The sequence below is a fragment of the Anopheles gambiae genome, chromosome 2 (genome assembly GCF_943734735.2).
Source record: "Anopheles gambiae chromosome 2, idAnoGambNW_F1_1, whole genome shotgun sequence".
Classification (NCBI taxonomy): domain Eukaryota; kingdom Metazoa; phylum Arthropoda; class Insecta; order Diptera; family Culicidae; genus Anopheles; species Anopheles gambiae.
The window spans coordinates 88331846-88347157 of record NC_064601.1 but is presented as its reverse complement, the minus strand read 5'-3'; the positions used below and the strand labels follow the sequence as shown (position 1 = coordinate 88347157).

Here is a 15312-nt window from a genome sequence, read left to right as displayed (position 1 = left end):
AACCTATACCTAGACCAGCATGACTTCAGCATAAGTTTCAATACCGGCATTGAATCAGGATCAGTTCCAAGATGAGTAATGGGTTACCATCAGTCACAGTATCAGTTTGAGATCGGGACCAGGACCTTTGATATCAGTTCCAAAACAGTTCAAGAATCAGTATCAGTTTGAGATGAATGCCAGTATCGGTATAGGTTCGGGGCCAGTTCCAGGACCGTGATGATATTAACCGCGAAGGTTTCCATTGTTATATTTTGTCGCTGTTAAGGAATAGAAAGGGTCTGTTATTGGGCGTTACGTAATTAATGGTTGATCCCTTACATAGAATGTTTGCTTTAAATTCATATTTTTTGTTCGTCTCACACCAGCGCTCGCCTGTCCACGCTTGAGCCGACCGGAAAATGGAGTCATCCTGCCGGTTGCCTGCACGGCGGGCAAGATCTTTGCCAGCGAACGCTGCGTGCTGCACTGTAAGCCTGGTTTTAAGCCAGCTGCAAGGCGTACTGCTGTCTGCAGTCTGGCGCAAACCTGGGTACCGGGAGACAATCTGGCCTGTGTTCCGCTGGACTCTCCAGTAGTGCCACCTAAACAACTAACAACGACGACACCGACAACTGTACCACCGGTTGCTATTAAACCGTTCATCCAGTGTCCGCCGGACGTGCACGAGGTACTACCGCTCGGGCAGTACACGATGAAGGTGCGCATGGAGCGGCCGACGACGAATGTCGACTGGCACAAGTACGTCGACTCGCATCCACCGTGGGGCAAGCAGCTGGAGGTGGAGCTGCCGGCCGGTGAAACCATCGTCACCTTCCGTGCCCGCAGCCCGACGGGCAATGTGAACGATGTGTGCCGTGTGGTGATTAAAATAAGAGGTGAGTTTCAGGAGAAAGTGAGATTAGTTTGGACCTTTTTTTAATGATAGTTTTGATTGCAGAAAGGAAACCTCCTACCGTCGTGCACTGTCCCGAGTCGTTCGAGGTGCAGCTAGAGCGAGGCGAACCGTCCCGCTCAGTGTTCTGGACGGAGCCCAAGTTTGAGTCGCAATCGGAGATCAAGCAGCTTTACAAGTCCAACACACCGGGTCAACCGTTGAGTGTGGGATCGCACTACGTCAACTACATCGCCACCGATGCCGATGGGTTAAGTGCCAACTGTAACTTCCGCGTCGTTGTTAAGGGTAAGCTGTGCGGTTTGTAGCATCCACGCGAGCGCCTCTAACGCTTTTCATTTGCAGCCGCTCCGGTGGAGGTGCCGGAACCGCGGCGTCCCCTTGGTGCAGGACGGCCGGCGGAAATGAGCCGGCTGGAAAACCACGAATCGTACCTCATCTGCCCGGGCAAACCGCCCGTCAGGCTGGACGGCAACAACTATCCCGTAAGTAGTAGACTGCACATTGTATTACACACGATTTGGCACCGACTGCCGCCCATCGCTTCGGTCGATAAGACGAGCGCGTACTTGCCACTTGCTACACCTGCACCACCATCTTCACCACCCCATACACGAATGCTACCACTATCATCCCATTATCATCGTCAACAACCACCACCACCAACACCGCAGCCAAAGGCACAGCTGAAACCGAGCGGGCTGCTGCCAGTAGGCTCGCATCGGTTGTATCATAACAATCATCACTATCGCCACGAACATCAGCACCATTACCACGGTCGCAACCGCACCGGCCAGGGGGCACCCGGTGCGACCGCGCTCATAACGCCACTAATGGGTCAAGGTAATCATTCATCTGCCGCGGGACCGACCGGGACCACCTTCGCCAACCGTACCGCCAACGGTTACGGCCGGTTGCTCTTACGGAACGATTACCGCGCAGCAACCATTCCGGTGGTGGCTTCCTCGAGTCGACTTCCTTGGCAACGGTCCGCAACAAACGCTAATACCACCCTCACCACCACCACTGCCGCTGCTACTTACAAACGTACCAACACCACCGCCCACTACCATCGACCGCTTGTTCGCATGGACCATCGCAATAGCAAACCGAACCAGCCAGTACATCGATCGCGCCTAATACACATCCTCGACCATCATCGATCAACGGTGGCGTGCTCCTGCTGGGAAGAGCTCGACTGTGAGGAGGAAACGCCCGCGGGCACCAGTTCGCACAGCAGCGGGAGCGATTCCGGCGGTGTTGAATATTTTATCGACATCTTCCATTGGGTCAGGGAACATGGGCCACCGTCACAGCAGCAGCAGCAGTCACTTAGCTTAGGACGACAGCGAGTTCTTGGTAGCATCACGGCGAGCCAGCACCAGCAAACAAAACCTCATCGTAGCCGGCGTGCCCAGCGGCATAGCAATTATTAAATTATTCCATACGGTTAGGGCCATTATTCGCTATACTGAAGCAGCACCCGCACGTGAAGGTGGATGTGTGGAGAGATTGAGGTTGATGGACGAGACCTTTCCGTGATTCTCATGCCCGTTTCCTTCACAAAAACGGTGTTGGGAAGGCGGTGCCGGCATACATTTGGCTTTGACATTCTTCATCCGGTGCGCTGGGGTTTTTTTCGGGTGCTTGTTTTTCGACTGTATCGTATCACGTTTTTATTGGACATATTTGTGTCTATTTATGGCCAAAGGTCAGCAGATGCTAGAGGTTGAGTAGTTATTCTTGGAAGGCTAAAAGAAGCAAAAATATCCATTAAGAAAGCCATTAATAAGATAGTTGTCTAATGAGCGGTGCATTCAAGATGGATTTGTTGTACAGATTGCATACTTTTTGGCGCGTACAGCTGAAAAAGCTCACAAAAAGAGTACTTTAATTCGCTGCTAGGCAACTACGAGTGTGCATTCGGTTGCAATAATCAGATTGTTTGGAATGTTTAGAGAATGATTTAGTTTATTGTATAATGTGGTCGAAAGTAGTGCTGATACAATGCACAGATATAGGTAATTAAGTGTAACAAAAGTGTTATTCATATTGAACTGACTGTTCCGGAATTCGGTCTTCCCATTAGCTGGTGAACACGATACAACACTCTCGACCGTGAATGCTTGACTGCATGAGGAGAAATTAATTTATTAGTAACTCAATCTGTAAATACAGCTCACATATCATTGAAACCATCCCGCGTGTGTGTGTGTAGGATTCCACTCTCGGCGTTAAATTGTTTAACAGCACTAATTCTCATATTGCAACCATCCAGCACGAGCATAAGCAAATAGATGAAATAATTATTGTACAGCTGTGCAGGGTAAAATAAGCTTCCATCGTGCCGTGCAGCTGTTGTGTGGCTCGATAGCATCGACAAGCCTGTTGTGAACGATGTGAGCGCACATCATTGTTTCGAATGAATAGCGCAGAGTATGCAATGTTCTGTAATTCTCATCAACGCGAAATTGGCCGACATTGGATTTCCATTTAGTGCCCACGGCTACTGATGAGCCCCTAGGACAATGAGGTAATTCTATAGGCTTTGATAGCAGCATCGAGGTCGCTTTCACTACCTTGAAATCGATTGGTTGAGAGCAATGGTTCTGAAATGTTTTGCAAAATCGCTTTTACGGAGATGTTACAATACAGTTTGAACCTTGCATTACGGTTGTTTGGGAACCTATTTGTCTGACGATGATGTTAAAATTTGAAATAATTTAATACTTTAATAAAGCAACGTTTAATACTTTGCTTTAGATACAGTGTGGCTTTTGGTGTTTTGTTGTTTTATTTTTGTAATGTTCCTTAAAATGTTAAAAATGTTAGCGAACACATTGCGCACCCAATCGCGCCGACAACTTTCCAAAGAAGCATTAAAAAATCTCATAACAAAGTGTGTACGCTTAAATGTATTCCATCGTGCCGGGAACGTTTTGTTGTGCCGATTGCATACTTTTCGTCATCCAACCGTATCACTTTCGCCTTAAAGTATGCAATTTCCGTCGCAACATTCTACGCCTTCTGGAAGACCATTTTTAATAGCTTGTTTGGCGCTCCGATTGATGCTTTCTTGACGCGTGCACGCCTTGCCCAGTAGCTTGCACACGGCCATCACTCACTCGCCTTCGTCAAAGAAAAATGCATACTGGAAGGAATGCACAATGTACGCCCCCATTGTCCCACTATGGGACGTTCGTTCGCCAAAGGCCGGGACACAATCGCTTTGACTGCACAAAAGCTATGCAGCGTATGAAATTCTTTCCATTTCTCAGCCATTCCGCACACACACGCCATGTTTTTCGTACCATACCAAGGCTTCAAAGTAGTCCGTGGACGCATCGTTTCGCCGTGGAACCGCTTTGTCGTAGTGGTGCCGATTCGCAGCAGTTCGTCAAAGATATGCTCGAGTCAAGCGGGCTCCACACACGCTCCGGTCACTTTGCATTTGGTATGGGGTACTGTAGAAGCGCGCGCGGGTGTGTGTGTGTGTATATGTTTTTTGTCCCCAGTTTTTTGTGTGTTCCTCCTTCCCGAATGAACGGTAGCCGGGTGATGGTGATGGCTCACATTCCAATGGTTCCTTTGACCGATCTGCTTCTTGTGTGTTTGCTACTTCCGGTTTGCACATGGCGTAAACTCATATTTGGCACACTGGACATCAAACGAACGGGTGTGGTCTGCTGCATTACGAGTTGTGTTGGTGATGAAACTTTTTTTTTTACAGTCTCCGTTCCTTTCCATTCACAGCACATTGTCCACAAGGCGGGCAGATCATTCCGATCGCTTGCTGCACGCCGGTAGCTTTTTTTCTGAAACCTATTTATAGCTTGGTGCTGGCAAGAGGAGATAGAGAGCGGCTGTAGGTTTGTGTGAGTCGTGTTTCGTAGCTCTAAACAGTCTACAAACACAAAAAAATCATACCATGTATTCATCACCAATCTCGTAAGGACTCGCCGGTGCGGAGCTATGCGGTCCTTCATCACATGGGTGTGTCTGATTGTATTCATATCACACTTTTCGTACGCAGAAAAAGCTCGATTTCCGTCACTAGGCGATGAGGCATTTTATTTTTTCCCGATTTCTTTTTGTTGTTGCTGTCGTCGTGTGTTAAAAAAAAAGGAATGAAAAGTTTCACTGAAATGAATGGCTATCGCAATCTTGTGTACCTTTGCCTGTGATGAAAGGCAAAACATCGTTTGGGAAGGATTGCCATTCGGTGGGTGAGCTTGACACATCCAAACCCAATTCTTCAGAAGCTTCTGTTTGTGCTCCCGTTTGACACTATATGCAATCGACAGGGAGCATCCACCTAGGGGGAAAAACCGGGATTATCTGAGGTTTTTGTATACTACTGGTCAGCCAGTTACGAAGGCACGGGGAGGCTAACAGCGCCAACTCTCGCAACACACACTCAGGGGTGAAAGGAAAATAATAACTCACTCACAGCAGGATTTGCAGCGAACGGCGCACCGATTTACGTTTACGAAGGGGATTTTAAAATGGACGATATATTATTCTGTCGGCATGCGAGCTTAGCTGCCCTGTTTAGCGAGGGCTTGCGAGTGGCTTTCACTCCAAATGCTATAAATATTTCAAACCTGCTCTAAGCTCACGGGAAGGTTTTCACCGTCCTATCGATAGATCGTTCGACCATTCCTAACAAAGCCTGGTATCTGTTTCGCTCTACAAACAGCATTGTTCATCAAAGGATACTGAAAGACAAATTTGTTAGTAAAAAAAAGGGTTTTCTATGTTCCTATCCTGCTTCACATTTTCCTCTGCTTGATAATGATAACAGAGCAACGGGACCGGTTTGCATACCTTTTGATCAGTTGATGATGCATGTGCCCTGTTTGTAGATGGGAGAAAAAAAACTTTCGCAGAAGCCCCACTTCACGGTCTCCACAACAATCACAGGCACGATACTGTAACCCGGGCCGAACTCGAAAACTCTTCCCGGAAGGATATTTTGACGAGCAAAATTCACTTAACCTGAAGCATCCGGCCTTAGCTTAGCTCGCTGTGTACCTCCACTCCAAAGATCAATAAAAAATACATGAGCATGAGAAGTAGTTTCCCACAATAGACTCTTGCTGCCTGCCTGCCTGTCTGTAGCCTAATACGCAACATACTGATCAAGCCACTAAACGGCTTTAAATGGATGTTTCGTTTTGAGGAAATGCTTTAAATGATTTAACTACACCCAGAAGCATCCAGTTTTTGTTTGCCTGCTCATGCTTTACAGGGTTTCCCACGATTTATTGGTCAGTTCCCATGATTTTTTGGTGAATTCCCACGAATTTTTGGTCGTATCCCATGGATTTTTAGTTCGTTCCCATAATTTATTGGTATTTTCCGAATGGATATCAATACAATTGGACCAAAAAAATCTGGGAAACGGCCAAAAAATCGTGGGAACGCACTAAAAAAATATGGGAACCAACCAAAAATTGATGAGATCCAACCAATAAATCGTGGGAAACCCTGTAATATCGATGAGCCTTGTAAAAGGCCCCCCCTGTCCGTACCCGGTTCGGTGTGCAGTGACTATGCAAAATATGGCTCACTTTTAGCAAACGTCATCCACCGCTTCCAGCACCGGACATCATTTCGTGTGGGGGAAATGCTGAAATGCTTCACCGAATGGGATCATACTTTAATCGATCCAATAGCGAACGTATCCGGTTTCCATCTGTCAGTGGCATAACGCACAGCAGGGTGGTCCCGAGTTGGCGTTTGGTATTGATTATTATGGCCGTAATTAATTCCAAAACATAAACAATTATACAGTCCAACCCCCCCTAACGCGCGTCATCACCATCATCAATCTGTTTATAGCGGCAACATAGCATGGGAGGGCTGGAGTACTGTTTGGACGTGCAGTTCGGCACGTCACATGTACATTATACGGTGATTAGCGGTAGCATTAGCAATGGACGTTTCACAATGTGGGTGACGATGAGTTGGGTGAGCTGGGTGGATTTGTGTCCAGCTTCATGGTACGCCAGTTTCTAATAGGATAGGGAAATTGGGAAAGAAGTTTTGTTGAGGGCACACGAGCTTTTTGATCTGTTTCCTATTTTACGATGCAAAACTATCAGTAAGAAGGAGCACCTAAATGTATGTAAAAATCGATGAAACTGATCCACCGGTATAGTCCCTAAAGCAAACAATATTGAGCTTGTCAGCGGAAATATTCATAATTGTTTAGTATTGCTCACATCTACATCGTAAATATCGTTTCAAACTGTGTTAAACCTTTTCTGACCAGACACTTGTGCTTTTGAGGAAAAATTCGATCGTACATTAGCTAACTTGATTGAGCAAGCAACGAAGCAGACATATTAACCATCTGTCAACACAAGCCAATCTTCCGTGGCCTACCCCAAGGACTGTGTAGGAACGAGGTCTCGTGATGTAGAACAATTTGCCATTTGACATCTGAAAGCCCTTTTTGATTCAAATTTCAAATGTGATTATAATAATGAATCGATCCGATCAGCACAAGAAGATTGTTAATTTGTTCATGAATTTTAGAAGAAATGTATGTACAGTTAGTAAAAAAGTATTCGTTTAGCTGAATATTTTGCAGTAAAAGGGGAATTATGGCCGCAATAGGCATGGGGTGTTAAAGGTAATGATGAGGTTTGATGAAGGGACTATCTATACACAAGTACTGCAAAAAATAAGCATTAAAATAGTGCAACAACAACTAAAATATTTAAAACACTTAAAAAGGCGTCTGAATGTCGCGCAAAAAGTATTCGTCGATCAGGTTTGAGGCGTAATATGCTTTAGACAACAAAGGTTATGGAATAAAAAAATGTCCTGATCTTGTTTCTTATTGCATTTATGACTATTATTGACAACTTGACCTACGCCATAACTCATTTGAGCCTCAAAAAAGGCATATTTTGACCCACTCATCCTACAAGACTTGTTCCAATTATTCTCTGGTAGAAAGATTGCATTTCCTGGTCACGTGGGCAAGTTCCATTGACAAGTTGGCAACTTATATCATATTTAGAGTCTACTAAATCATTTTCATTAGTTTGGTTTCAGCTGGTTTGGTGTTTCGGGCAAATGACAATGCTCTGTATGTTCTCCAGCTCGACCGGTCTTGAAACATGTGGTACTTCTTAAGTAAAATTTCTCAGAACTGGGACTCAAAGTTCTTAAAAACTGCAAGAATCTCTTTTCCCATAAATTTGAATCATTTTTCTAGTTCACCTCACTGAGCCCTAGTATCGTGACACCATGGTGCCACCGTTACACGAAATGTTGATGCTGCATCTTAGTAGACTGGTTTCTCTACAGTAGACGGTGGCCGTATGACCTTGGCGATTTAAACATGTTTTAATATGTTAGTAGAGCCTAATTTGAAATAAATTCCTGAATTATTTGATGCACCTTAACAGATTTGGCCACTTTCTGTGTATGGTATTATTCAAACAAAAGATGTTTGTAACAACTCACTCATTCAAGTTATTACATGACCAGCTACGATGAAATGCAGCATGACCCATCAACCAAATGTGACCCATATCTTTTCCTTTTCTTATTGGCCATCACAAAATGCACTGATTCCATGGTAATATTTGATTTTTTGGACATTAATCCGCTTCTTTCGTTAGATTAACCGTCAAGGATGGCTGCTCACATGGCAGTTTGTCACACAATTAGTGTCAGAAAAATGGCGAAACTCTGATCAAATCAAGGAATGAGGCCTCCCACACATTTTGTAACTTTCAAAAATGGGTAGGATAGGTTATGCATAAGTTAAAGATATGATTGTCGCCATCATGCTCCAATCATTTAACTCCTCCGCCTTTAGTGCCTATCTGACCGCCTGAAGTGCAATTGAAACAACAGAAATGCATTAATTTAGAAGGAAATCACCAGCAGATTGATAATAATACATTTAATTCACGTCTGCGTAGTGTTTGTCCAGCGTAAATAATTAAAAAGCTAGATGGACGAATACTTTTTGCGCGCCCATCAAACGACTTTTTTTTGTTTTTTATGTATTTTGGTTGCTATTGCAATATTAAAATGCTTGTTTTTAGCAAATCGTGTGTATTACCGATTTCTTTATCAAACCTCATCACTACTTTTATCGCTCCGTACATATTGCGGCCATATCAATGTACCTCTAGTTGTGTGAATTATTTGGGGGTTTGATGAATTTTCAAGGTCTTTTTGCTGTTAAATGGCATCCAAGATGACTTAACCAATTTTGGCTGATATTTGACCTCGTTCCTACACAAACCTTGGTTCGATGGATCAGATTTACATCACTTGGGGTATAAAAGGATGAATAGAAGAGTTCCAGCTAATGTGAGAAGGGTGAAAAGAACAGTAGCCTTCAACCAAACTTGGTTCAGTAATGCGCAATTAAAACTGAAGCCAATCTTTAGTTGAAGAATTTTGGCCCTCAGGTTGCGATTATTAGCCGGTTTTGCAGCAGTTGTAATTTCGTTTAATTTTTGTTTTTTGAATATTTGAAAATATTCAATCAAATAAAAGTGTAAAAGTGAAATAAAGCTGAGTGTAGCACAAGCAGTTTTAGCACACTGTTAGTAGCTGTCATCAAAAGAGTGCTGGAATAGTGATGAATGCATGTAATTTATGTACAGCACAGCAGGAATTCTATCACACCATTAAACAATAACACACCACTCTCACCAGCAAATAATTTTAATAAAAACCGGATGCATTTGTCTAAAGCGACCAGCTAATCTATGCTCTATTGGTAATTGCATAAACGTACGGATCCTGTTTCAATCCACTGCGGAAATGCACAGCTCTCGTGCGTACCCTGATTGGTATGTTCTTAAGCACAGCTCCGAATGGCCTCGGTATGCCGGCTGACCGTTTATATAAAAACAGTGCCACCCATATCGGAAAAGGGCAGCATTATCATCAATTATGAACAATTGGAATCAATCCCGCGCGCGATTGCCACCGGGCGATGATAAATGGGGCCCTACGATCATTATAATTTACCGTGCAACACCTTTACTTCCCTCCGCTGCACTGCAAACTGCACTACCACTGCAGCAATAGCAATTGAAGCGATAATAAAGCGGTGTGTGTAACGGTTGTCCTCTGCTGAAAATTACACACACCCGTTGAGATTTAAATCCCGTCGCAACAATTTCACTCGGTTGGCGCGGGTGCGGTGACGCCGAGGTGGAGAAGAAAATTAATTAAAAACACATGCGTTTGTGCCAAAGGGGAAAAGAAAATCTCTTCCGGGAAATCATCTCACTACGCAGCAGCAGCCACAGCGTTTTGCAAGGGAAATTATCACGCGACCATCTGAGCTTGCTCGCTGTGTGGGTTTTTTGGTCGCTGTTGAAGTGACACTCGGCACTGCTGTGCAGAATGCTGTGCTGTGGTCTTTTGGGGCTTTGCGGTTATTAGATGCGAATGACAGCAACAGCAAAAACCGAAACCCCTTATCGGGAAAAGTGTCTCGCCAGCAATGGCAGAAAGGGGTAAAAAATGGCAGAGAGTCCACGTGCCGGTAAATTGTATCGTGCGTTACGGCTGCATACAATTTAATGGCACAATCAATCAATTTTCCGGCTTCAATTCCCATTGTCAGCATCGATTCGTGTGCATCCATTTGTTAGCTGGAACTGGTACGAGGACACATAAAGGCGCGCACACACACACACACACTCACACAAACAGCGCAAAGCTGCAGGACACACGGTGACAATGTGACATTTTCCGATCGACATCGAAACAGTTAGCGATCAGCAGCAGCGGCGTTTGGTTGCGCTGGCCACCACGTTTTGCCCAACCTGCGTCCAACTGTCGTTTTATTTTTTGGTTTGTGCGCTTCGTTGGCCGCTCCCTCTATTGTTGCGTAAATGGGGATTTTATCCGAACGGCTCATTTGTTTCACTTTTGCAGCGTCATCAACATCACCATCATCATCATCGACAACAACAGCTGCTGGAGCGACAGTGGCACCAGCAATCGCAACATATCGAATACCACAGCCACCAGCCGCTGCTTCATCATCAGCACCGTCAGCTCGCACACCATCAGGGGGGTCGCCATGAACAGGACCCTCAGCAGAATCGACAACAGCAGCAGCAGTACGACCATCGATTGTCCCGGAACCAGTGGCGTTCGTCGTTCGTCGAGTCGGTCGAGCCGGGCCTGTCCGCCACGCAGCACAGATTGAATCAAATCTCACCGCCAAAGCCGGTAGGCGAACGATTGGCAACGTTCACACGGCTTTGCTGTCGTTTGTTGCTGTTTCCATGTGTGGCGTTTTGCTTTACTTTTGTGTGGCTGTGTGTTTTTAAAACTTTTTCTTTTTTTTTTTTAAATTTGCAATTTGTTTGTTTGTCTGTCGTTTCGCTCTGTTTTGACTCGTTTGTCTGTTGGTTTTTTTTCTGCTTGCACTTCTCTTCTTTTGTTGGGAACTTTTGTGTTATGATTATTTGGCTGTTTTTTGTTGTTGTTTTGCGCACCCACCACTCTTCTCGCTGCGTACGCTGATAAGCTGGAATAGATGTTTTTGCTGTTGTCCTTAACTTGTTGTGTTTCTGTAGCTTTTTGGTGTGTTGTTTTATCGGTGAACTGTGTTAGTTTTGCATTGTTTGACGGTTGATTTGCACTCGAGTGGAAGCGTTCCTCTATCTTTTTGGTGTTGTTTTTTTATTCTATTGTATTTTTGTTGTTTTCTATTTTTTTTATTTTACAAACAAAGGGGCGTATTTGTTTTTATTCCTATCAATTGTCAGAGTTATTTTAGAGTTTTGTTCTTTGTTGTATTTTGAACATATTTTTTCGCAACTTATCATTGTTTACAAATTGCTTGCAAACCTTATCCTTATTTACAAATCGGTTATTTCATTCAACATAGCTGCAATTGAAAAATACTGCTCAATCGCTTTCATTCCTTGCTACGAAGCCTATTGTTATGCAGCAACTACTTTATTTACAGCTGCCAGACAGACTGCATTTTCCTTGTTTGTTGTGCATATTTTTTCAAATACGCCTGAATGTATGCAATGTGTAAATCAAAACAGCCTTTAAAGAGTTTTTAAAGACTATTTGAAATATCACAAAACACGTTCATCAATGTTTAATTGTTTGAAGAGAATGTTGGAGATTGAGTTTTAAAACAGACAGTCATAAATATTTCGAAAAGTAAACAAAATCTAAAAAATATTTTGTTCATTAACCGGACTTATTTAAAAAAATATTACACCAATAAGTTCTTCTTCAAACTGCTCCACTGCCTGTAACGATTATTTATGCATAAGCAATCATTTTACACTGAAACGTGGCGATTGTTGGCTCACGGGCAAACGCGTTGCCCGTTTGGTGGGCAAGACGCTTTCAGTTTGGACCGGTAATTGATAATTCATTAAATGCTACCTGTAAACAACCAAATTTATACCATTCGCTGCAACCATTATCGACCGGTTGCTCGGTGAACTTTTTTACCCATCATTTTGCTCTTCCCCGAAAATGTTTCGTCCTAATTTGGCGGCAAAAAAAACGTTTCATTACATGGACAAAGAACCGGGATGGCTGGTGAACGGAGAAACAGGGTAGTTTCGAAAAATTTGATTTAGTTCCAATCATAAAGCTTAGTCACTTTTCCATCCTTGGTTCCCGCTTTCCTAGTCGTATTTCCTCGTATTTCGTATTTTTACCCTTTTTTTTGCTGGACAGTGTTGACGGTTTGAGCATTTTCCCGAAAAACTGCTGTCCCGCTATCAGTGCAAATGCGGCTTGTATCCTTGCGCTGACGGTGTTTGGATGCTGATGCTGGAGTCGAAAGTTTGACTCATGATAAATTCAAACGGTACATCCTCAAATCCTTCCCTCCATTCCGGCAGTTGCGTCATGTACCGTCGCTTGCGTACACAGTGTGGAGGCTAATTAAAAATTCTTCCGAAACGACTTTCAGGGAGGAGAAAGGCATGGAGGCGTTGTAAAATGAAATGGCTTGGCAAAAAAAAAAAGATGCACAGGATGAACGAAGCAAAACTCTTCCCTCGAGCTCTTTCAGCGATTATTTAGAAAATGTTTGCAAAATGGCACAGTGCGGAAAGCACTGCCGAAAGAGGAGGAAGAGGTGTCATGTCGTTCACTGGAACTTGTGCACTTTATCTACACTCGGTTGTAGTATTTGGAGTAAACCCTTACACAGACACACACACAAACAAACGCGCTGTCATCCCAGTCAAAAGTCGATCGGGGGAAGCAACGACAAAAAAAATGAAAGGGTAGTTGGCCAACAGAGTGAAATGAAATGGGAAGGCAAAAAGTGTGCTGCATTTTCTCACCCAAAGCAAGCCGGAAAGCGGAGGAAAAACTGCTTACACTTTATAACCGAAAGTACACGAAAGCTGGGTCTGCTGCTGTCGATGATTGGGTGGTTGGTTCGATAAGGGCAAAACTGCAAACTGGGTAAAATGAGTGCAACCCGAGCGCGCTAGCTGATTAGCTGTTGGTGGGCGCTCGAAAGTTAGCGCTGTAATGAATAAACTCTTTGGAGTGTTTATAACTCGCTTCACAATGTAGCTGTGTAAATAATGAGCTACAAGTTTGGAAATTATTTTTCGAAGATTTTTGTTTTTTGTGTGTGTATATTGCACTATATATATATATTATACTATACGCATTCCTTAACTGCAACCTTTGGTTTAGACACCAACCGACTGTGCTTTGAAAGGAAATTGCCAGAAATACGGCAATGAAGAGCAATCAATCTCGTTCCAAATCAAACCACTAATAAGCGAACCTTGAGAAACAAAGCGACGATCGTGTAGGGTCATTAAGCCAAGCATACGACACCGAACTTCATACGAAGAAAGAGAAGCACCTGATTGCCCCGAGAGGCTCCTAATGGCAATTCGAGTGAATCTGCGTTTAACGCTTTCAAGCAGTGCTGTAACATGTCACTTTCAATGTCATAAAAAAATCTGACTGAAACAAAATCCACATCAGCGTCAGGTACTCAATTGTGATAATCAGAGGTGATACGCTGAACGGTTGGTGACTAATACATGCTCATGACATGTTTCCGACCATCGCTTGGTCAGTCACTATTTTTTTTTTTGGTGTGATCAGTTTTGCAAAATGTCACTGACACAGTCATGACAAATTTCGGTTGAAACAAAACCATATCAGCGTCACGAGCTCTACTGTGATGATCAGAGGCGAGCCTCAAACAGTTGGTGCGACTATCACATGATTGGTGACATTGTGTGCAACGAACTCTTGTTCAGTCACTTGGTCGCGACATTTGTCATGGGAGATATGCGGTGCGTGCGAGTGGTTCCAAGAAACAAAATGAGCATGATTTCTCGCTCTGTTTGACCCGACAGATAATCAAAACAGATAGAGGGAGAAAGCATGCTCATTTTGTTGCTAGAGCCCACGCGCCAAGTATTTTCCAAGAATGTCGTGATTATCACCGACAAATATGTTGTGACCAAGTGAGTGACTAAGATTTGGGTGCTAATCAAAATGTCACTAAGCATTTGATTGATTCTCCGACTGTTTGAGTATTGTCACTGATTAGCTCCGTTGTGTACGTGATCTGATTTGAGCTTCGTTTCAGTTATGAGAGTTGATGACTGAAACAGTGGCATTTAGCAGCACTGTTCCCAGCCAGAAAAAATCATGATTATGCTTGCGCCGGCATCAAGCTCAGCTTGCTAGTCAGAGTATCGCGTTGGACTCAAGAATTCACATGTTGTGTTCAGCATGTCATAGCTCTTTCAGGCACTTTTATTGACTATCAGCAATGAGCATCAAGCTACCACGGATATGTTCATTGTTTTCGTTGGTGAAAATCCCGTGACACTCATGACATTTTGCAGCACTGCTTTCAATCCTTTCAATCCATACCAAACTAACTGGGCATCACACAATGCTCGCATATTGTAAGATAGGGCGGACCAAGGCACATAAAAGAGCTTTGATACAAATAGGGTCATGTACATAATTTGCCATAGCACAAATAATTACTAACAGACTATTGGCACGGTTTATGGTACGCTCAATATGTCGATTGAATAACAGTTTAGAATCAAGGAGAACCCCAAGATCACGAATGACACGATTTAATACAACAGAGTTAAATGAATAATTATTGGACAATACATTGGGGGACCGCGAGAAAGATATACAAGCACATTTACCGATACATAGGGAGATAACGATTGCAGAACACTAACAGGAGAAGGAGTCTAATAGACATTGAGGTGAGGCACACGAATTAGAGTCAGTGATGGGACAAAATATTTTAAATCATGTTCAAACATTAGGAATGAATCGGAGGGACAGGCAAGACAGAGCATACATCATTGACAAATAAAAAGTAAAGGACTCAAAGCACTACCCTGGCGTACACAAACAATGGAACT

At 43.7% G+C, this 15312-nt stretch overlaps 1 protein-coding gene across 1 annotated transcript in view; it reads left to right on the top strand.

The window, feature by feature from the left end:
• The window catches only part of LOC1276384 (fibrillin-2), a 116485-nt gene that overhangs the window by 87673 nt on the left and 13500 nt on the right, over positions 1 to 15312 (top strand). Inside the window, exons 9-11 of the mRNA XM_061645169.1 lie at positions 369 to 878; positions 941 to 1183; positions 1241 to 1380. Of these exons, the coding sequence (XP_061501153.1) occupies positions 369 to 878; positions 941 to 1183; positions 1241 to 1380 (893 nt within the window). The remainder of the gene's footprint in view (positions 1 to 368; positions 879 to 940; positions 1184 to 1240; positions 1381 to 15312) is intronic.